Source organism: Hippocampus comes, unplaced genomic scaffold (assembly GCF_001891065.2).
Source record: "Hippocampus comes isolate QL1 unplaced genomic scaffold, H_comes_QL1_v1.1 scaffold107, whole genome shotgun sequence".
Lineage (NCBI taxonomy): Eukaryota > Metazoa > Chordata > Actinopteri > Syngnathiformes > Syngnathidae > Hippocampus > Hippocampus comes.
In genome coordinates this window covers 278,756-302,838 of record NW_017804846.1, presented here as the reverse complement: position 1 = coordinate 302,838, position 24,083 = coordinate 278,756, and the positions used below count along the sequence as shown (strand labels likewise).

The 24,083-nt window shown below is 41.3% G+C and overlaps 2 protein-coding genes and 1 non-coding gene across 3 annotated transcripts; all 3 read right to left on the bottom strand.

Moving 5' to 3' along the window:
• Positions 1-152: 152 nt before the first annotated feature.
• adi1 (acireductone dioxygenase 1) lies at positions 153-3,178 on the bottom strand. The gene is made up of 4 exons (XM_019876584.1): positions 2,977-3,178; positions 2,350-2,469; positions 2,034-2,213; positions 153-1,498 (listed from the first exon to the last, which is right to left on the bottom strand). The coding sequence occupies exons 1-4, from the start codon at positions 3,097-3,099 to the stop codon at positions 1,382-1,384; spliced, it is 540 nt and encodes a 179-aa protein (XP_019732143.1). The 5' UTR covers positions 3,100-3,178; the 3' UTR covers positions 153-1,381.
• Positions 3,179-3,341: 163 nt separating this feature from the next.
• Positions 3,342-3,423, bottom strand: trnas-gcu (transfer RNA serine (anticodon GCU)). The gene has a single exon. It is a non-coding gene; the product is annotated as a tRNA-Ser (tRNA).
• Positions 3,424-8,007: 4,584 nt separating this feature from the next.
• marcksl1a (MARCKS-like 1a) lies at positions 8,008-10,606 on the bottom strand. Its single transcript, XM_019876912.1, has 2 exons — positions 10,296-10,606; positions 8,008-9,380 (listed from the first exon to the last, which is right to left on the bottom strand). Exons 1-2 carry the CDS (start codon positions 10,377-10,379, stop codon positions 8,847-8,849), a joined length of 618 nt encoding a protein of 205 aa, XP_019732471.1. The 5' UTR covers positions 10,380-10,606; the 3' UTR covers positions 8,008-8,846.
• Positions 10,607-24,083: the final 13,477 nt, after the last annotated feature.

Genomic DNA, 24,083 nt, shown 5'->3' with positions numbered 1-24,083 from the left:
GGGAATACTCCACAAGCAGTTCCTACCATAATGACAGTAACTTTAGAAATATTTAAAATGACTGATTCACTCATTTTATTGTCAGACAGAAAAAAATAGCATGTACTTGTGTTGATGTGCTAGACAAAGAAATAAGTCACTATGAAAGCTTTAAAGCAAGAAGCTTTAATATGAATGCTCTGATTTTAAATTACGCCCCTATTAATTAGGTAGAAAAGCGCTATATAAGTGACAGCCCACTTAACAATTTTTCATGCCAGCGCAAGTGTAGTCTAGAATACTTGGGGCTGTGTTGCACCTCTCTGGGCATTCCGGCGCACAAAGTTAACACGCCCCCGTCTCATCTGACAATTTGGCAACAAAAAGTAGTCTGCGCTAGTGGAACACGATTTTAGTGTATTTGATCAGGACGCAGGCAGACAAATTTGACGCGCTGCTGAAGTGAGTGGTTGATGTAATCGGATTCCATTCATAAATATGACACCAGTGCGGGACAAGCCCTCTTAATCATTGTAAAAATAAATTTATCAAACAAATCTTAGAAATATTTTAATAGCACCTCCGTCACTTGGGGAAGGGAGTGTTGATGGGGTCACACACAGACTCATGATTGGGGGGGTCAAGGCAGTCTCCATTTGCCAATGTCACATGCATGGCTGACTCCATCATCCACAAGGGGAGAGCTTGCAGTTTACCTGCCAATGCCTTGCATAGGCTGAAGAGAGTCTCTTTCTGTTTACGCAATGGCAAGCATGGCACACTTGGGAGTACCGTGCTCCGATCGCTCTAATTTTGACACAAATGAGGTACGGCGCTGGGATTGGCCGGGAAAAGTCAAGCATGGCGTACTTGGTCGTACTGTGCTCCGATCGCTCTGATTTTGACGCAAATAACCTGTTATGCCCAATTCCACCTGTGCAAAGTCTAGCAAAATATCAAAAGAAAGAAAACTACACCCATGCGCAGTTAGACTGCTCCTTGTGCTTGACCTGCGCTCGGCATGAAAAAAACACCCAGAAAGTTGTGATGCTGAAGAAATCAGACATCACTACTCAACTAGACATGCTGTCAAGAATGGAAAGGGAGATGAGAGGACCGGGTCACCAATCTTGTTCACGTTCTGAAGAACCGTGAATGTTCTGTACTGTTATTAATAAAAACTTGAGAAGATTGGATTAGTTGTGTTTTTTGGAATACTTGAACCCATTTTTTGAGGAGGACACAGCCTGATCTCCAGCAGCCCCCCAACATAAGTCAAGTTTGAGACACCAGCTTTAAGTTTGTGTAGTGTAACTGCATCTTGAAGAACATGAAAATGTGTAATCTCAGAATCATGTTCTGATCAGAGGTCCCAAATCACAGACTGCAGTCTTGCGCTTTTTCAGGCTTCCTGCAGAGAAGCCATATATTTCTTTCGTATCTCATAGTCATCCGCTGGCCTGTTGTAGGCTTTCCACACTGGCTCCCCAACAAACAGCCTCATGGCCTTAGTGTAATTCTATGGAGACAGAAAAAAAAAAATACAATCAGTATATTGTGGGGAAAATGACGTACGGAGGTAGGGTCTATTTGAACATGTTCACCAGTGAGCCTTGACTTCCTTGATTATGACCGTTGTAACTTGGGACTTCTTTGAAACATGAAAGTTGAAACTTGACTTCTCTGCAACCTGCATGTCACTTCTTCCAACTTCTGACTACTAAGTCAACTACTTCTTAATATTTTACAAGTATAGATGACCTGTGGCACCATGCTGCCCCTCACAGGTCAGTCGGTTAAGATGTTTTACTGACGAGGCGATCGCATACCACAAAGTGTTGTGGTAGACATCAACAGTGGGGATGTTCTAAATCTTTAATGGTGTTGACAAAATGTTAAATTCTTATGCAAACAGTATGTTTAATTAAGTCTGACTTCAAGTAAATATTTACTCTAACTGAATAAACATACCACCATGTCTCCAGTATAATGAACCAGAAGCATTCGCCCATCAGTGGTTGAAAAGTTCCGTCTATTTCGGCGATCAGACTTACCAACTCGTCTAAGGTGAAGCGGTGGTAGATGCCGGCTGGCAGGGTAATGAGGTCACCTTTCTTCATGGCAATTCTTATCCAGCGGTCCTCTTTGTCCCTTACGTCAAAGTAGGCCTGGCCATCAAGGATGTAGCGAATCTCATCATCCAAGTGCAAGTGTTCCTCAAAGAACATCTTTAACTGATAAGAGACAGAGATTTTCTCCGTTTCATGCTCCAACAAGCAGACAGTTGCTGGTGATGCAAACACAAACTCGAAATGGTAACTCAACCCATAACTGTGCTAAAGAAAACCTCGAACATCATTTGCACGTTACCTTCTCCTCGTAGTTTGTCAGTGTGTTCTTCTCAATTGTGATGATGTCCATGAAGGAGTAGCCTCGCTCTTTCCTGATGCATTGCAGTTCTGGGTCTGTTTCATAGATGTCCGCATTGAGCTGCAACAAAACCACAATACTGGAACATACTGTATGTCTTCGCTGCTGAATAGCATCGGACATCTGTTGTCTCGAAATACACTATTCACAAAAAAAGTTAAGAATATAAAGGCTTAAAAATTAAGTTTACTTGTAAAAGTAACCGTGTATCACACACACAATAAAAGCTCAGAACAGAAGGATTCAAATTTTTAAGTTCACTTGTAAAAGTAACCATGTATTTTAACATGCACCCTGACATTTCATCCGGAAGTCCAAAACGGTGTCGCTATCTTTTTGTCAGTAGCCTTTCTTTCACATACAGTTGTGAGTTTCTTTCCAATTAGTAACAATGCAGGTAAAAATTGTTGTCGACAGTCAAGCACTCAATCCTGCAAACGTTCTGCAATTGTTGACAGAACGGTTGCACCACCCCACAAATGTGCAAACTCCTTCCAAATTCGGTAAGTGTCGGCAAAAGTGTATGCTGAAAGCACGTGATTGTCACTACTGCGGCATAACAGTTACCTTCCAGTAAAAAACGCCAAGATGTTTTAACTCCTCCAACGAAACAGGTCGATTCGGATCGAGCTTGTGCGGCTTTCTCTGGTCTTCATCAGAGTTGTCCATGTACCAGGCTTCCAACGCCATGTTTACAACCCGCCCAACAAAAACACACAGAGCTCGCTAGAATTTGGGCCACGATGGCGCCGCGTGTTGCGTTCACGTACCCTCCGTTCTGCAAACACTGCACAATGTCGACCGTTGGCGATTGAATATTTACTAAGATTTAATTCAACATTGTTTTGTCCATAAACATCCAATATATGTGTCTTCTGGAAGGACAAAATAGGGTCAAGATATTTCACAGGGAGCAACTAAATAATGTCTGCCGACGAGGATGGGATTCGAACCCACGCGTGCAGAGCACAATGGATTAGCAGTCCATCGCCTTAACCACTCGGCCACCTCGTCACGATGCATCGTCGACGGATGTCGTTTTAAATAAAAATCATGTTCTGCTATACAGCCAGAAGAATCCATAAAAATGAGAAGATAAACACTGATAAACGTTAGACATTCTGTCCACGAGAGAGCGCCAAATATCAAAGCATGCTAATTTAGCTAATCTGACGTTGCTATGACCCCTTGTCAGTGGTCTTGTAACAGTGATTCCGAACCTTTGATGAGCCAAGCCACATATTTAAATTTTGAAAATCTCACGGCACAAAAACAAAAATGTTTCAAAAAATAGATGCATGTCATGTCATAAAATGTATCAGTCTGTGTGGAATGAATGTATGCATTCCACAAGTTTCACTTTTACAATAGTATTACTGAAAACAAATCTACTTCTTCATGATATTCACATCTTTTGATGAGCACCTGTATATCCAAATCAAGTGAATGGTGTACAAGTTACAATACATTTTATATGTGTCTTCCTCTTTTTAAGGGACCAAATTTGGACTGTTGGCTAGTCATGTGTTCGATGCACAAGTATCTATAATTCCCTAATTATTTCACTCATAAGGAACAGATAAAAGACCTAGAGTTCATTTCAACTGTCCTATATTCATTTGGAATTTGGTGAGGTCATCTCTCAATATGAAGTATCAAGAGCTGTCACTATCAGTGCAGCAAGCCATCATTAGGCGGAAAGAAAAAAAAACATTAAAAAGATTGCAAAAACATCAGGAGTGACCAAATCAACTTTTTGGTAAATGATTAAAAAGACATAAGGAACTGGCAAGATCAGCAACACAAAAAAAAAAACCTGGAAGACCACAGAAAACAAATACATTAGATGACAGACTAATTATTTTTCTTATCAAGAAATCACCCTTCAGGTGACCACATCAGGAACATTCTCCTGGAGGTGGATGTATCAGTGTCCAAGTCAACAATTGAAATATGACTTCACCAGAGGATCGCCACAACGTGTAAACCATTGGTGCGCCTCAAAAACATCAGGCTAGATTAGAGTTTGCTCAGAAACATCTAAAAGAGCCTGCACAGTTCTGGAACAACATCTTATGGATGGATGAGACCAAGATCAACTTCTGCTAGAATGATGGAATGAGAAAAGTATGGAGAAGGGAAGGAATGGCTCACGATTCAAAGCATACCACCTCATCAGTGGAGCATGGTGGAGGTAGTGTCATAGCGAATTCGATCTCTTATAATTGATGACTATGAGACAGCTGACAAAAGCAACAGAATGAATTCTGAAGTGTTTCAGGCTCTATCCGCTCATGTTCAGCCAATGGCTTCAAAACTCATTGGACGGCACTTGGCAAATACAATGATCTTAAGCATAGGGTGAAAGCAACCAAAGAGTTTTTAAACGCAAATCAGTGGAAGGTTCTGCAATGGCCAAGTCGCAATCACCTGACCTGAATTCAATTGAGCATGCATTTCGCTTGCTGAAAACAAAATTGAAATAAAAATTCCCAAAGAAAAAGCAGGAACTGAAGAAAGGTGCAGCAGAACCTTGACAGAACATCACCAGAGATGAAACCCAGCGTCTGGTGATGTCCATGGTTCAAGACTTCAGTCTGCCATTGATTGCAAAGGATTTCCAACAAAGTATTGAAAAGTGACAATTCATATGATTGTGCTCGTTTGTCCGAATACTTTTGGTCCCTTAAAAAGTGGAAGGGAAGGTACATATAAAATGTCATAGGCCGTTATGACTGTGAACTAATATAAAGGTTGCCTTGTCACATATACACAACAAATTGATGGATAACTAGTTTTGAAATCAGAAGCTAGTAAATAATTGTTTGCTCCACTATTTTCTAATTTATTTTAAAGGAGCGATTGGTAACAAGCAAATGCTTGTAATTTCTCAAATCTCATTGTTGTTAAAAGTGAAGACAATTTGATAGAAACATGAAGTCGACACACATGGATCGCATTTGGCGGCTACATAAAACAATGTTGTGAGCCAGATCTGGCCCCCGGTCCTTGAGTTTGAAACCTGTGCCTTAAGAGCTCTCATGGCACACTAGTGTGCCCTGGCACATTGGTTAAGAATCACTACTTTATAACTGTGGTCCCCAACCATCAGTCCGTGGGCCAGTAATATAATCTCTTGTACCAAAACACGTGCTGAGTTTCCAGAAAATACTGTATATAATTAGCAGGAAGTATGTGGTCAAATGTCTGTTGTGTAGAGTAAGCCTCAAGCTGACTTTAATGTACCACCGGCTTTAATAAATGGTTGACTTTCTGTGTTATGTGGGCTCATACACCGACATGCCATCAAGTTAGGTGAGGCCACGGATGAGGCCGCGGCCCACCCACTGGCTGAGAGGAGCCTGGTTAGCTCGCAAGCTAGCTGCTGGCCCCACCCACTGGCTGAGAGGAGCCTGGTTAGCTCGCAGGCTAGATACTGACTTGTACCAGTCGTGTCATGGAAAGCCCAACAACGACCCAGTGGGATATATGCCAGCCACCAGATGATGGCCATCGGGAATTTCTGGATTTTCCTGAACAGCCGTTCTGTTCCAGTCCAAAATTGTCGCACATCCCGTTACTGTCCGTAGTGTGCATGGCCATGCAAGTTATGGCAAAGGATATTTTGAGTAAGTCTGATCTGAAGCAACCAGTCATGTAAAAAACGAAAACTTGTATTTTGAAAATTTTTGTTTACTTTTGCACAAGTGCCAAATGCAAGATCCGGAAAACCACAACATATCATCATGTGGCCTGCAAACAAATCCCGTCATTCTGGTTGGTAAAATCTGCTCCAAAATGGTCTTGCAATTTTTATTGTCCTCCCCCTTTTCTCAAAATAAACTGCATGATAGTTCAGAGTTGAACAAACATTTTCCCCCTTGACTTGTGATTTCAAAACTCCCAAAACAATTTGTTGTGTATGTGATAACGTAATGAGGTGATAAGACAAATATATGGTTGCACAGTCAACCCGAACTACAATATGTCCCATGAGGAAGATGAATTTGACGCCAGATATCTAAAGTATTTATATGAAATGTACAAAGAATGAAAAATGAATCTGAATAGTCAAGAGAGAAACAAAAATCAATAATTCCAACCGTTGAGGTCAATATGTACCAAACAAGGTTTCATCGGCCCCTGGGACAGGTCAGCCAATCAAGTTTAATTGTTGATGCATCTATAATTACATTTATCAGGCGTTTATGGCTTCATTCGTTATAATTATACTGAGTGAAGTTGAGAATGAACAACTAAAGGCCATTGTCGTATTTTCCATCCAGATTTGTTTTACCTGAGAAAGTTGCTATAGAGTAGCAGTCCCCAAGGTGGTGCCAGTGGGCACCAAGTAAGCACGAAAGACCACATGAGTAGCCCACAGAACTGTTCTAAACATCGTTCACCAGTGATGGGACATTGTGATTTTCTTGGAATATTATAGAAGTGATCATTTGAGAAAATCAGCACTGGCACAGGTTTTTTGAAATAATTCTTGCATATTGACAATGACTGCTTTTCAATTATTGAGACAAATAATTCACATGATTAGTGTCTTCACATAAATGAATACCATCAATTATTATTAATACATGCCAATCGTATTAAAGGTAAAATAAATTTGTTACTTCAGAAGTGTTTCAAACACTGGCAGCCCTTGACATGAATCAGGACTTGAGAAGTAGTTCACAGTTTCAAAAAGGTTGGTGGCCCCTGTTGGGAGAGCATGAAACAAATGATAAACAGATGCTCAATGGAAGATGGGTTGAAACAGTAGAATGAAAGCAATTGTGGTTGTTTGAGGTGAATGGGGCGGGGGGGGGTACAAATGTATTAAATTAAACAAGGATTCTTGCAAGACCTGCATGTTTCTGTACTCTTATGTAGAAAGACAGAGACTCAATGAACTTTTTAAAGGGAGAAAAGACAAGGGTGGACAAGAAATTGATTTGGATGGCTACATTTAAGTTTCCTAATTGGATGAATGTAAAAGGTGTCAGAAATGTTCCAGGACTGGTATCACAGAACAGTCTAGTATCTAGTCTAGTACAGTATTTCGAATACTAACTACAGGTTTTCGTCTTTGATGTGGGCCATATTATCCACCAGCACATCTACAAAGAGACCTTGTGGAATTTGTTTCGTTCACTTGTGGCAGTACAACTCGTGCGTACTCACCAGAACAGGCCTGCTCACAATGCACCGAACGTCTTGACAGTTTGACTGAGGAGAACATCACCATGTGGGAGCAACCTGACTCGATCTGGCTCTGAGATTTTTTACCCCACTTTCGGAAGCCCAATGGGTTCGTCAAGGGGATGCGATTTGAAGATGGGAATGACATCTAGATGGCCATGATAACAGAAGGGAGACTCCTTGAACTGTATGAAGGCGTGGCAGAAGAGGCTTGGAAAGTGCATTCGACTCCAGCAGGATCACGCTAATTTGAAATATCTTTTGTGACGCCAGTCCTGGCCCTTGTTATGCCAAAATTGCTCAGCCAGGCGTGTTTTTTTACATTCATTACTGAATGTGATGATACCTATGTAGGCGGCAAAAGAATCAGACAGTGCAAATAACAATCCAGAGCACAGCAAGAGGGGATCAAACATTTATTTTACCCTTATTAAAAGTTACAATAAAACCATTAACATCTTCAAAACGATAGCAAAATAAAGAGAACCAAAAACATTGGCCAAAACATATTTACAGAGAAAAGTTTTGCAGATAAAAAGCTCACATTTTGTACACAATCCCAACTCCTGCATCATAAACTCTGAAATGTGAACACTGCAATACTCAAGAAGCTTGAATGGGGACTTTAGTCTGAAAATAATCCAAATGCACAAAAAAAAAAAAAGACACTGATTTTAATCCCACCTCCCCCATCATTCTTCTCTTTTTACATGACAAAATATTTGAAATTTGTGGGCAAAACGTAGGAATGTATAGTTCTAAAAATTAAGATCGTATGAAAAGTTTATGCATCGATTTAAGTCATTTCGAATAGACAAGCTGGTATGTCTTGCTTTGCAGCAATGGCAGTCGTTAGATCCCAAAAAATGAGAAGAAAAAAAAACATGGTTGCCACTTTGAAGGATGACTCCATGAATTGGGCAGGGGGAAGTCTGTACTATATTCCTGATTCGCTCCACATTCAGTTCATTACCTTCTCCACATGCCACTCCCTGTGTGTACCATAAGGGGGAGACACTTTCATCAAATTGAGGGCCCGGTGAGATTCCGTCTGTCAAGGACTGATTTAAAAAAAAAAAAAAAAAAAGAGGCAAGTGAAGTAAGTGGTGGTAGAATCAGCAGATGTGATATATCCTTTGTCTTCTTTTGTAGTTTTGTTGTATAACTTGAACGTGGCATGAGTCTCATATATATTTATATACTTTAATCTTGGAAAATTAGTTCATTCGCTGATGGTGCAATCACTCCGCACTGGCGTCGCCCTCGGGGGCAGCGGGTGTCGTTTCCTCAGCGGGGGCAGCGGCAGGAGCTGCCTCCTCGGCGGGAGCGGCCTCTGTGGTTGGAGCGGCCTCCTCGGCGTCCTTGGTCTCTCCCTCTGGAGCAGCGACGGCCTCGCCCTCCTTTGCCTCATTGGCTGGCGTCTCATCTTTGGCTTCCGTGGCCGTGTGGCCATTCTCCTCGGGCTTCTCCTCGCCTGCAGGGGAGGTGGACTCCTCCTTGGCCTCCTCGCTGCCTTTCTTGCTTTTCTTCAGTGAGATACCCTTGAACTTGAAGGAGTTCTTCAGGGAGAACTTCTTTTTCTTTTTCGCGTCCTTGGGGGCCTCAACCTCCGTCTTGGCTGCCTCGCCGTCCGCCGCAGGAGCAGGCTCAATGGCATCCCCAGCACCGGCCTCTCCCTCCTTAGCTGGTTCAGCTGTGCCATTGCCGTCTGCAGCGGCGACATCCCCCTCAGGCTTGGCGGATACATCACCGTTGGTCTTGACATGGCCATTTTCCTACAGAACAAGAGGTCTTATTCAGTAAAGCAGGTGGGGTATATCAGTGTTAGAAATGACAATGACTATTTTCTATGGGTCCTTGCTACACTTGAGGGAAGCTGTTGATCTTTATCTCAAAAAAGGGGTGGAGGGGCTGTTACAGCTGTTTGCATCACTTGATTCGGCCGCGTGGAGGCAGTAGTGTTACGTCTGCTTTGAAGAACAAAGGAATCCCCTCGTCACAACCGCTCTCGCCATCAGTCTTTTTTGGCTTTAATGCTCATTCATTGCATCAGCTTTCAGTTAAAAAACGGCCAGTTTGTAGCTAAAATACATCAACACAAATCGAAATTTTGGGTTACATTTGGGTTTTCCGCGTCTTTACGTCAAGCGCCGCATACTGCGATTTAACCTCCATTTTATTCAACACTAGAATCTCTCCTGGCTTTGCGAACAGGCGCAAATCCGCGCTTTTGTTTCCAACTCTGCAAAATGTGCCTCCAGCAGAGCGCATTTGCAAGCTTTTCACTGCGCATCTTTTGTTTGGCCCGAGAGATAATATCCCCTACGTTTGAAGCCAAACCACGAGATAAAACATGGTTCACATCACATATCCAACAGATTTAGTCGCAATGTGTCACTTTGGATCACATTTTTGTCGTCGTTTTGAGTGAATTTCCCTTGCGAATCCAATAGTCAAACTGAACAAAGACACCGTCGGTGATCGCCAGTGGGGACCGAATTTTGCCACACAAGGGTCTGTTTTTCGCGATCATTTCATAAAATTGTGATATGTGAGGTTTCAAATGCAACCGGGAGTGTCGATGAGCGACAACTTGGTACCGCGGCTTCAAGCACGCTGGTGGTGGGCGTTGGGTGCCATGTGACTCCCAGCCGGTGTTCACAGTCTCGGTCTGGCTCCAATTTACTCACCTGGCCGTTGGCTTTGGCGGCAGCAACGTCGGCGGAGACATTCCCCTCAACAGCTACGTCTCCCTTAGACATGTGGGCTCCCATTTTTATTTCGGTTCGATATTCTAAACACAAAAAAGGTCGGTAAAGAAAAAAAAAATCAAAGTGTATGTGTGTGTTTTAATTATTTTTTTTAGATTGAAAAATCCAGGTCTTGGATGAGCGCGATCTCGCCAAAGAGTGAACAATCCTTCCTTCGCCCTGACGACACAGACACCAGGACCGTCCTCCCACTGTGACTGTGTAACCCACTGTGGCTGAGCTCAAATTAAAGGATGTAAGCGAATGTGAGTATTTCAACCGCGCCTCAAAATCGACCGGAGTCTCCTCCCATGGGCGTGTCTGCAGGGCGGTATCCAATGTGATGCGGGAGGATGGGCCAAGTGGCGCAATGGCAGCATGCCACTTTGCAATGTTTCAAGCATTGCTTCCAGGTGTATGCATTCTAGACGTTATTATGATAGGATCACGTATTGAATAGCTGTCAAGTTTTTAATATTTGCTTGGGTAATTTACAGTGATTTATAGAGATTGTCTGGGTGCCTTAGATCACTAATCATTACTTTGATGCTAGGTCGGGGTTTGCGACGAGGCACGCATCTTTATCGAGCAATTTACGTTAGCCTCGCAGTATTCAGGGAGAAACTGATATTTTTAAAGATGGAGGCGGCACAAGGATTCAGACGATTTAATTGTTATGCCAACACACGTTTATTTGCACATGATAGTGCATGAAATTTGATACCCAATGTCACATGTAATCCAATAAGTGCCACGACATGGGAAAAATAAATAGAAGAGGACGAAATAAAACAAAATAAAGATCAAAATGATTGCAAAATACTTAGCTATAGTTGTGAGCGCGAGCAGAGATCAAAATGTAGCAAGGATGAGGATGCAGCAGAAATACAAATGCGAGCAGCTTGAATTGCACATGATATTTGCATTCTCATGTATTTGAAAAGTAAGAATCAACTGTTTAAAAAAGAAAAAGAATAAAGTGTTCAAAGTTGCTGATGGTGTAGTGGTACACACGCTGGGCTTGTGTGCAGGCAGCATGGGGAGACTCTTTTATGATGTTTAATTCAAGGCATTTAAAGTGTAACTTAAAAGAATAAAAACAAGCAGTGTTTTGATACCATTAAAACAAGTGTGTAACATTTGTTTTCGAAGTACAAATGTTGAAACTATTTTTGACATTGCTATTATTCCCTCTTCAGTTCTATTGATGAGAAAATGGTTTACTCTACAATGCCCATTAAATGATCTCAAATTTCTGTGTGGCAGTATTTGAGCAGTTCAAAAAGAAACAGTAATTTTTTTTTCCTGAATGTCAGTAATCTGATTACGTAACAGTCAGCCTCAACATTCATTAGAGACCTTTGGTGACACTGGTGCTGCTTTGTCATCGGCGCGAAATAGCAAAAGTTGTTAGGTTGATTGTCATTCAATGATTTTGGGGAGAGAGAATTCAGTTGCTGCCATGTTCTCAAGCCTGTAGTCTTAATTCTTGCAAATTTAAACCAAATCATCCCCAGTGTCCCATTATTGAGTCCCCTATTTATCCTACTGTGATACCACCACCGAAAGAGGCCCCCTTGTTGTTGTCTTTGCTTGACTTAATTAATTTATGATTTCCTTCGTATTATCTGCGGCATCTCTGTCTAACATTCCAAGTTTCCAAAAGCACACGGATCAACCCCCTGCACTCATATGTGCCCTCACACAAACATGTCACAACCGTGGAATGCGAGGTATGCATCCGCCACCCAGAGGAATGATCTCCATCCTTTCACTGGGCTGAACCTCCCAAAGTGGAATACACCCTGAGGGGTTTTAAACTGTGAACACACCGTCCCGCCCTTTCTTACCATCCTCCATCCCACTATACATTCCCCAAAATGAGTCAAGAAAGACAACAACATGGTTCAAAGCCTTCTTTTGCCTCATCCCGACATCCAGTGTGCATTTATTTATATCCTTGGAATTTCAGATTTTCATTGATGTGGGCATCTATGAGTGGACTCTACCAGGATGAGGCCAAAACATTGAGGATGTTGAATTTCATAGGCTTCATTGTAGATTTGATGATCACAAAGTGCCACATTTTCACATTGTGGCACCAGTCAGATCCAAGAAAAAGGTGGTGTTGTTTCTGTATTGGCCAATGTAGTTGTGTTTTATTGTCAAAAAAAGGGGTCTCGAGTAGTAAACTTGTTTAATCTGACATGTTGAACCAGAGGGCAGTATCGTGGGATTGTGGTTATCACGTCTGCCTCACAGCTCTGTGGTTTGAGTTTGGATCCAGCCTTCCAGTGTGGAGTTTCCCTTTACTCTTATGTGCTTTGTGTGGGTTTTTTCTTGGTATTCCGGCTTTCTCCCACATTTTTTTTTTCTTTCAGGGGAGCAGAGCTATAGATGGTAGCTCGAGTTGTGTGTTGTTTGCGAATGTCTCATTCCATCAAACTACTCTTTTTGAGTGAACGTATGAAAAGGAGTCAGTCACTTCATGAATTGATTCGTTCCTTTTTCGGTTTAGTTGACCTCCAACTCCCCCGCAAACAGTTGACGTTTCTGGGGAAGCGCAAGTGACTGAGCGTGGAGCTTCTGCAAAAGTATTTCTTTCCATGAATCTGGAAGATTCTGGAGGAGCTTCTGCAAAAGTATTTCTTTCCATGAATCTGGTCTGTGATAGAGAAGAGAATGGGGACTGGTCGCTACCTTGAAAACTGCTTTCAATGTATGCATATCCACAGGGTGCGGTTTGGTGCAGGTGACGTAAATGTCGTCATCAATCATTGTGCGTGAGGCTCCACGCAGACTGCAGCTGAAAGTGTGCAATTCAGTTTTCCTGACCATGCGGACTGAATGCATACAGCGTGCCGATTGCGCATGCGCACAGCAACAAACGAGAACGTGCACCTGCTTGAGTGAGAAGGTCCGCTGGCATCACCATCTTTATAATTCAAATTTAGCGCAAATCAAGACATGACTCAAACTACTGGAGCAAAGCATCCCAAACACTGGAACAAACTCATGGGCTCTGTTTCTTTTCGCTTTTCGTGGTGTCACCATGTGAATTAGAAAAGCCTATCCATGAAAAAGGAACCGTGAAATGTAGTATGTGTGAAACAGCATGCACATTTGCAGTTTGCGTGCAAGTCCAAAGCTGTCTGCATGTGCACAATGCATTTCATATAGTGAGGTCGGTGGGTCGTGAGGAAAACAGCACACAGAATAGTCTATCTTAAAGATAAACTATTCTAATATTCAATCTATGATTGTACAGCTCTTGTACCTAAATATTCTATCGAAATGGTCGGAGAGGAAAATATATCAGACTACTATGTATGTGTCAATAGCTTACAGCAGCCTTTTCCAAACTTCATGTCATTTTACTGGACCAAAAGTGGGTTATGGACAGGTACGAAAAAAAAAATGACAGGAGATTGTAAACTTAATAGTTTCTCTTTAATTGTTTTATATTCTACACAAATACGGTATTGTAATTATGATTTGGCTGATGAGTTAGTGTTGTTGTTGTGCTATATTAATAATGTGATGTACCTGTACACATTTTCAAAGGCAATTTTTCACATGATATATTCTTGATTGTTCTTCACTTAAATAAAAGTGGGTGGCAACTTCTTGACAAGAGGCAAATGTGGGTCCCAGAGTGAGAACCACTGGTCAAAAGGACTTACTGAGAGAAATTACAGTGAGCATCTCACACTGATTCCCAAGACACACTTGCACTATACATCTTGTTTTGATGAAAATCCTTATTTCCTTGAGAAAAATGCATCTGTGGCTGGCAGACTTCCTCTGGCCTCGTCTGCCGACTTATTTTTGTCACGTTTCATACTCTGCCTTCTTCTAATCTTCCCGCACTATTTTTTTCCCTCACTCGCAGCGAGTCAATGGCCTTGTTTGTGTGGTTGCCCATTTTTCATGGCCTGACTCAGGATAAGCGTGAAAATTCGATAAAAAGGCCTCTATTGTATGATTAGTCTCCCAATGGATGAGCATGAAAAGTAGGAGTGATTGGGGAGGAGGGGCCTAAATGGTGACTTGTGCATGCTAAAAGTTATCGTTAGACATTATGGATTAGCTGAAATTAGTAAAAAATGAATAGGTTTATATGTAGAAAATTATTAATGTTTTTGTTTTGCTATGTTAGAGGATCTTGGCATCATCTGGCAGCATCGAGAGCAGGAGTTTACCAAACTGTGAAACAGAGCTAGTTCTTGGGTACTGGTTTATGGGAACGGCTACCAGTTTGATACACATTTCTGAGAAAACTGTTTTGCTGAAAAATATTTTTTCGAGGGGCTGGGGGGGAGGGGGTCATCTCATCATCGTTGCATTTACTAACTTGTATTCACAAACATTATGGAGTGCTACATATAGTGTGTTGCTATATAGTGAATAAGGGTGGACATTTAGACACAGTCTAGGTTAGCCTCATGCCGCTAGCTTCGGCTAGCCCGTTCGCTGCTCGATTCATACCAGTGGCAGCAGGACCACAAAATGGAACAAGGACAGCAATCCAAAGTGATACTTTATCGCCAGATAAAGTATAAATCTTGCTAAAGATTATTCGTCGTTGAAGGTACAATTACATGTCTAACTATTTTCCGAACTCTGTCGCTTCAGATGTGAGGAATCTGAAAAGCTCTGACATCTATCAGTCCCTACACAGTAATAAACTTGGTCGCAGTTGGTCAAAAGAGGTTGACACGGTCTTATTGAGATTTGGGCATACGAACGAGCGGATCTGGCTACGACGCAATGTTGGATTCTGGTTAGGACAAGCCATTTTAAAATTTTAAAAAAAGAAAAACTGTTAACGTAGTTATTAAGTGGATTTTTGTCATCCTCATGTGGTGCCGGAGGCAGAGTGAGCTCCGTTCACATTAATTTCTAAACGTAGCCTATAATTATAAGCCCGTGCTTCAACTGTTTACTTTCCTTGTACTGCTTGACACCGTGAGCTCCTGTCCTCATATGTTCTAAGTTTCTGAATGGCCTGAAGGAAGAAGCAGTTTGCTCAGAATGTATTTCCAAATGCACCCACGATGAAGGAACAGCGATTTTTTGGGTCAATGAGCTCTAATGTTCATGATCTTGGTTTTTGTAAAAATGAATTTACCCCGAAGAAAAAAAATTTTTTTGACTGGTCTGACTTAGAAGGATGAAAAATAGCAAGAAAATGGGCAAAATATTGAGGTAAACCCGTAATCGATTAAGATATGGTCAGAAATGAAAACCTCACAGTCGACTGAAGCCGCAATAACCAAACCGCAAAAGATATTTCTTGACCATTGCATTTGCCTGTACAGTATTTGCCTGTATTGAAAAAAGGCTTTGAAAGATTTCAGATGTGGGACTTTTTGTCAAATAAATAAATAAATAAAATAAAACAATAAAAAATGTTTACCGGAAAACATTAAATTTGTGTTGTCTGACCTTGTAGATTTTTTTAGTGTTGTTTGTTTTTGGGTTAGACATTTGTGCTACCAGGCAGCCTATAATAAAGAGAATCAGGTGGATAATCCCCTTCACTGCCGTGAATAGGGGTGTGTCCACTTGGGAGAAAGGGCTTTGTTATGCTAATTATTTCGATCAACTGGCTTATTGACTGCAAAGGGTCCTCACCAGAAAGCAAGCACAAAGCTGCACATGGCAGCCATTTTAGCAGCAGCTTCTGCTGTATTTGCAGCCTTCTGGCAGAAGGGTGGTTAGAGCATAGCTGGATGTCCAATGCTTGGCCAAACTCATGGTTTTGTTTTACCTCATTGATGGATTAATTACTCACACGGATGCTTGGAAACAAAGTCTCAAGATGCCTGCAAAATGAACAGTAATTGTTTTGATGTGTGTGTTGTGTTGATTCACATCCCCCAACTCCCCTTCACGAGCCCAATCTTCCTTTGGTGGCAGACACATGATGCTGCATACCCCTCCCAACATTTCTGCATGAGTACAGACATGCCACAGAGCCAGTTGCCATAGCAACTACTGCTCCTGTTCCCGACTGGTTTTAAGGGCAAACGTGATTTGGTGGTAAGCCAGTCAAGGGCAAAATGATAGCGGGGGAGTTCTTGGTCTAATCATGTTTGGTTTATAAATTGTTTGGTACAGTTTGAGAAAACACATGTTTTTCACCTCAATAAATCTAGATGAGAAAATAGAAATAAAAGTAAAAAGAAGAATGAAGTAGGAAGAGGTGATAGATGCAAGCTAGAACTGGTATGTGTGTGTCAGATGGGGTTGTTCAGTTGTGGGGCAGCTCATTCCCACTGGCAATGGAGCCAGAGCATTAGTAGGTCAGTGTGCCATCATCTCATTCATCATTATCACTGCCTGCTTTTCCTCCTCTCGCCCTCTTCATCCCTCCTATTTATTTCTTTTTGCAGTTGTTTTCTTCCAAAATGAATACCATGAAGGCGCCAGGAAAATTCTATTTGAACGAAGTGGAGTAGACGGCCCGGTGAACAAGTGGTTAGCGCGTCGGCCTCACAGTGCAGAGGTACCGGGTTCGATTCCAGCTCCGGCCTTCCTGTGCGGAGTTTACATGTTCTCCCCGTGCCTGTGTGGGTTTTCTCCGGGTACTCCGGTTTCCTCCTACATTCCAAAAACATGCATGGCAGGCTGATTGCACACTCTAAATTGTCCCTAGGTGTGAGTGTGAGCGCGAATGGTTGTCTCTGTGTGCCCTGCAATTGGCTGGCAACCGGTTCAGGGTGTCCCCCACCTACTGCCCGAAGACTGCTGGGATAGGCTCCAGCACCCCCTGCGACCCTTGTGAGGATAAAGCGGATCGGAAAATGGATGGATGGATGAGTGAAGTGGAGTTTGGGAACTGATGCAAGACAGCATTTTTTTGTTGTTGTTGTTCTGTGGATGCTCTTGCTCTATCCACGAGGAATATTGGTCTTTGTAGTGCAAAGTACAAAGTACTTGTAAGTACGTCATCCTTGCCAACGAAAGCCAAACTTGAATACCGTATTTTCCGGATTATAAATCGCTCCGGAGCAGAAATTGCACTAGCCATAAAATGCATAATAAAGAAGAAAAACACATGCATAAGTCGCATTTTGGGGGGAAATTTAATTGATAAAATCCAACACCAAGAACAGACATGTCATCTTGAAAGGCAATTTAAAATTAAAATTAAAAAGAGAACAACAGGCTGAATAAGGGTACGATATGCTAACGTTACATGGCGTATCAACAACGAGCTGAGAACGTGCCTGCTATGGTCCGTAACATATTAAGAGTTATTTAGATAACTCTATCATAAAGAACATGCTAACAAGTTCACCAAACCATCAGTGTCACTCCGAATCACAAAATCCAATGAAATCTTCATCCCCTGTGTCACTTTAAGACAGCTCCGCCAACTCCGGAAGTAGAAGATTTTTTTTTTTTAATAGAATATTTATTCGAACAAGTCATAATACAATTCTCAATAAACAGAACACAAAATGAACATGTTATTAATACATACACATATTACAAACATTGAAACAAAAAAGAAGCCAGGGGATTTTCAACAAAAATTTCAAATAAGGAGCATATAGCCAGAATTTTAACAGCTTTCTTGTTTTTAGAATCCATAATAGAACTTAGGTACTGCTTTATTTCTGTTTGAAAAATTAAGAAAAGAGGTTTTAAATTACTCCATCTGGATTTGTGGATATGGAACTTGGCACCGGAAGTCGAAGATGCAGCGCTTCGTCTTCTACGTCGCTTACGTCAGACTCATCGTCAATTTATCAACACAGACCTAGAGCGTCCTCTTGCGGTTCAATGTGAAAATAACATATGAAATGATCTAATAATGTGTTCATAATTTCACACATAAATCGCTCCAGAGTATAAATCCAAACTACGAAAAAAAAAACCTGTGATTTATAGTAAATCTGGAACATTGATCTCTACACGTCATTTTTCACGTTATTTTCTATCTCTACGGAGAAAATGACACCGTGTGTATACAGACAGATACAGTATATCGTGTGTATGAGTTAGTTGGGCTGGCATGCAACACGCCGGAAATACACAAGCAGAGATAATTAGTCATTGTGAACCTCGGAGATGCTGCTCAAAAGTACACTTGGAGCGACAAGGACACAGACTGGTGAGTAACATGAACACAATGTCTTTTATTGACTAAGAAGTGGAAAGGAGTGTCTTTTTGCATCACAACATCCATGCGTCAGCGTTTTAAATTGGGTTATTTAAATGAGGGACGAACTGTCGCTCATTCATATCGATGAGTTATTCCGAATGTTTCAGAAATCGGTACAGTATTTTGACCGTAAGCCACATATTGACTACCTGTAAACGTAGTCATTGTATTGAGTCTTGGCAGCCTGCCTCTAATGTTTCTCAACTCATTTTGGCACATCTAATGAGATTGGAAAATGTATAACATAGCTGATATTAAATAAAACACACACTCACACATGCACACTTGGTCAGTTCTGCTCTACACTGACCGTCCTTCCATGAAAAAAAAAAGTATCTGAACTCATTACACTCTTGCTCCAATCAGTTTTTTTTCCTTTTCTGCCTTCTTAAAAGCCCATCCCCCCAAACCATCTTCATTGTCATGCAGATTTAAGGATCAAATGGGGGATGGGTGCGGTGGGGGATGGGGAACTACGAGGCTGGTGAAGAGGCTGTACTTGGTGTTAAGTATGACCTGGCAGCCCTGCTGTGCCTCAGCGGGCAGTCTGGCTTGAGCTAGGGAGGAGGGGGCAAAGACAGAGAAAAATGAGCTCTTCTAGGGTTATCCCCTCCACATTCAGCCTGTATGCATGACTCAGGCATTGCTTAGCTTCGTTTCTTCTAGAAATATAATACATGTATTGTGCAAGAGCAAAAAATACAATGTGTGATTGTGATACAGTTTCGGGTATTGTGAAAGTTTGTCTAGACATAACAACCTAATTGATGTGAAAATAAACAATCATAATTCATAAATCATATTATATTAATCCGTGGTGAAACAAAAAGCCATCACAGACATGGATGGCCTCACCATCTGTCTGGGTGGTACAATGCAGTCCGTGTCATGGTAAGTTTGGCGTTTTTCAAAACATGTTAGGTTGTGAAATGAATGCTTAGCCTTCTGATTGTAGCCTTGATGACACAAGACAATTAACGGGGATAAAAACTGTCTTGTTTTGAACATTATCTGATAGATGTGTTTTGTTTAGAGACAGCTAGAACACTTTAATGCTCTTTCATTAAATAGCATGAGGTAGAATAAAACCTGTGCCTCCACCTGTTGCCAATCGTACAACAGATTAACTCCAGGCTCCCTGTTTGTATGTTAGCATTGTCTTCAATTCACCAGGCCCGGATTGCACACTGAGTCCATTTGTGAAGAAATATAAAAAAGATCACCGCTATTTCAGTTATCATGCTTATGTAATATTTTTGGAGAGGTTTCTGTGAGATCATTTAAAATTAAATGGGTGCCTTGGCTCAAAAACGGTTATAAAATACTGAACAATACTGCAGGGATACGAGCCGTGGAAGCATGTTGAGATAGTCATTTGCACATTTGCCTCTCTGTCATAGGATTTTGGTTTGCATCCTAGTTTAAAAATCTCTGCATGGTGTTTGCATGTTCTCCCTGCTTTTTTTTTTCCGACTATTCTCTGGTCTGCATCCCTAAAATATATTTCAAGCTTAGAGAAACACTGTAACTTGTCCATGTGTGTAAATGTGACTGTAAACGGTTGTTTGTAGTATACGTGGGCTGCGATTGACTGGTGATCAGCGAGGGCGTGCGCAGCCTGTCTCACCTGCAAGTCCGCTGGGACAGGTTCCACTTACACATGACACAGGTGAGGACAAGTGGCAGAGGTAGGAGTAAGTCAGATATCTAAGTCTCAAGTTGTAACCTTCAAGTTTCAAGAAAGTCCCAGGTTAACGTGGAAAAAAAAAAATCAAGTCGAGTTGAATCCCCACCAAATTTCTAGCAAGTCATCAGTCAAGTCAAAATCTTGCATTCATAACATTTATTGGAGTGATGATAAAATATTTTTTCACCGATCATAACTTAAAAAAACCCATATATTATCTCTAAAAATGAAATGAACATTTACTGTGCATAAAAATTAAATGAACAGCAATTTAAGAGTATGGATTGAAGGCATACATGTATCCACTTAAATTGTTGAGAACGCCTTCTATTATTTACTCACGTTCGAATGACTACTGCTACCATGATGATCAAAATTAAAATGTGTGGAAGATCGGAGTAAACATGCATAATCATCAGATTTAAATACGTTGTTTTTGGTGCCAATCTTTTTCCCAAATTATTTTAAGTGTGTACATGGGATTCGGGGGGGGGGGGGCACTGACCGTGGACTTTGTAGGTTGTCACTTTATGAAGTTGACTTGCATTAGTTTACAGGGAGAAATGCCATCAAAAATGGCGAACATGTTCACGACCAGACAAGTACGCAAAATGGAGTGTGTTAATGTCTGCTTAAATGATGATTGATTGAATAATAATGATTTTTAAAATAATTTGTTTTTCAATATTACACCCTCCATGGTGTCGAATAAACAGTCTCGTTTTATTGTCTCAAGTATATGCACAACCAATATCAATTCAATAGTTGAACAGCTGTTTGGTGAATTAAACTATCGAGCTAACCTAGCTAGTAACCTTCGTAGCTCACCGAGCTAGCTGCTAGTAAAAGTCATAGATGTTGTGTCTCTTAACTTTGAGTTTCAAACCTTGCATGTTGTTAGCCATCCCCCTCCCCCCCCCAAAAATATAATCCTTGCATCCAAATGTATTTATCTTTGGTGTCACTTGCGCAACGAGTCAGCCTCAGCCCTTCAACAATGGTAACTTTTGTTTTGGAATGAGACATAGATCTGATATCAGCAGCCTGTCTGCAAATGTCTGCCGATCACTTAGTGCATGTATGAAGTTGCTGAGGCACTGTGAATCATTGCTCAAACAGCTTTGACCACTTTCTCCCCCTCAATCAACCATTTTTGGAACAAAAGGTCATGCTTTATGAATGGTACATACAGCCTTATTTCCTTTGACTTTACGGAACCTCTTCCTTGGGAACAAACTTTTATGGCTGTTAAAAGATCCAATGTTGCTTCATCAACCTAAGGACTGTGAACATGTGAATAAGAACAATATGTTGGATCGAGATGAGCCTCTTTTTCACGTTGGCTGTTTTCGCTCGTTTTGCTTGGTGGGTATTCTCATTACCATGTCAACAGTGCTCCTGGTCAGTATCAGTAATGGATGACTTGCTCGCGTGGAGTCATCGATGTTTCAAAGTAACAGGTTGATCCACCCTTGTGACTTACACTTCAGACATCGGACAAACAGGCCTATTCCTATCATTGTTTTATAATAAGAGTCCAACATAATTATTCCTACCTGAAAAATGGTTATTTCATGTAGTCCGTACATAGTTAATGATATCTACATGGGATTATTTTGTATTAAAATGTTACAAAGATGGAATTTTAGTCATTCATTGATACAACTTTTCATCCATTCGTTCGTTGTCAGCCATTTACAGGGGTCAAGTGTGAAAGGCACACTGAGTATTCCCACACCAGATGCATGAAAGTCAGCAATGTGAACCATTACACTACAATTGACTCACTAGAGTCGGTTGGAGCGGTAACATTGAAAAAGGTTCTTAATTAACTAACGCTACTCCAGTGACGTGTACACCTGCTATGATCAACAGGGGGGCATTATTACCATAACTTTCAAAGAAACAGAAACTCCATCCATGTTTCATTCGATTGTTTCCATTTTAAAACACCTTTTAAAAGTGCACCTTCCTTACCAATATTTGCCTTGTCTGTCGCAAGCACCACTGATCTGTTACTGGAAATGCAAATCAGTGATGCATATTCTTCCAATGCATACAGCCCCAGTGCAAAATAGTGAATGGTGGTGCTGCAAAAGGATCCCAGCGAAAAGAAATACAAGTTTCGTACAGTTGGCCATTGTACTATGATGAGTGATGTTTAGACTCACTGACTCAGCACCTCACTGCACAAAAAAAAAAAAAGACAGCGTGCATATTTTTTTCCCCATTCCTCATTCCCAGTGAGACATTTACTTCAGTTTAAATTTTAACAGTGAATTACTATATGCAAAGAATATTTGTGCGGTATATTGGAATTGTTTTTCCCACCTCCCACTATTAGTGTACGTCCTGGGTCGTCAAGTCAAAGTAATTTGTTGTATGACATACTGTATGCAGTCAGTGAGGTAGGTATTTAGGGAACGAAAGTTAGCAGCTAACAGATGGCTTTCCCACTCATTGTGGAACAAAATACTCAGCTCAGCCTGTGGAAAAAAAAAAAAAGTTATGTAGCCGAATCATTATTTGGTCATCATTTTGCTCCAGTTTTCCATTTCATCCATCTGCCATTGCAGCTGTGTTGTCATGGAGCATCAATGCGGTGTGTTGTGTGTTTTTTTTTTTTTTTTTTTTTTTTTTTTGTTAGTGACCTATTTATGTGTCTCACCCACCCCCACCCCACACGAAACACACACACCAGCCCTCTCTATCTCTTGCCCCAATTCCCTCACTGTCCTCCGTTTTGAACCAGCACCGTTTCCTCACACTGCATTCTCAGAGATCATCAATTCAAAGAGGAGATGGAGGTTTTCTTTGTGTGTTGTTTTCATTTTAAGCTCGATGAGTTTTCTTTGCTCAGAAGTGGTTTCATGCAAATGTGTTCCATCAATATCTTCTCAGAGGGTTACTGAGGTAAGGTAATATGTCAGAAGGTAGAATATCCATCACATTTCTACATTACTTATCTGGTTTAGGCTTACCACAGAGTATCCTAGTTGAAATTGGGCAAAACTATTGATGTGCTTTTAGCTGTGGCTGATTGTGCTTGCTGAGTTTCCACCAACCCAATCTCAACCGGTCTGCTGACACTCCTCCACGTGGTCAACGACATCTGGGCCCGCCTGGCCAGTTGAATGTGCACTAACCTCCCACTACCTCCCTCAGAACTAGTTCGGCTATAATGCTCTTGCTACCGCCCGGCCATGACTGCTAATGATTGATTAGGGATTGATTTGTTGAAAGAGGGCTTGGAGAGTGGGGGTTGGCTCGTGCGGCGTCGTGGCAAGTTATTTATGTTTGTGTCTCATCGGGAAATGAGACCCGTCAAGTCGACCGAAGATTTATTAAAACGGTCCATATTATTACGTCGTACATTCACTCCTTGTCGGCGTCCGAGTCGCGACCCTGAAGGATGGATATATTAAAACAAAATGGGATGAATATCCTCCCGCTGAGAGGTTCAACATGAAAGACACTTGCTCCTGAGAGAAAGGGAAGGCATCCCTTTGTGATGTGGCAAAACTTGGTTTGCTTTCCTGTTGGGCTTACTAACAAGATAATAATAGTTCAGTGATGAGCTGGAGATATACGGGTAAGCAGTTTAAGGACACCTTTCCATTGGACCATAGACTAGCAGAATAACTCGTGATGCAACATGTTGCCAACAATAGCTTGAATATCACAGTACAGCTCTTATGTGATAATAGATACATTATGAAAGAAATAACGACACGATACTACACTATACTATACAATACGACACAACACGATACATCCAATCTATGGTCATCAGTTCAAAATCAGTGAGAAAATGAAAGATTTATGACAAAACTGATGCTTTTTTTTTCTCTTTTGTTTTGTTTTA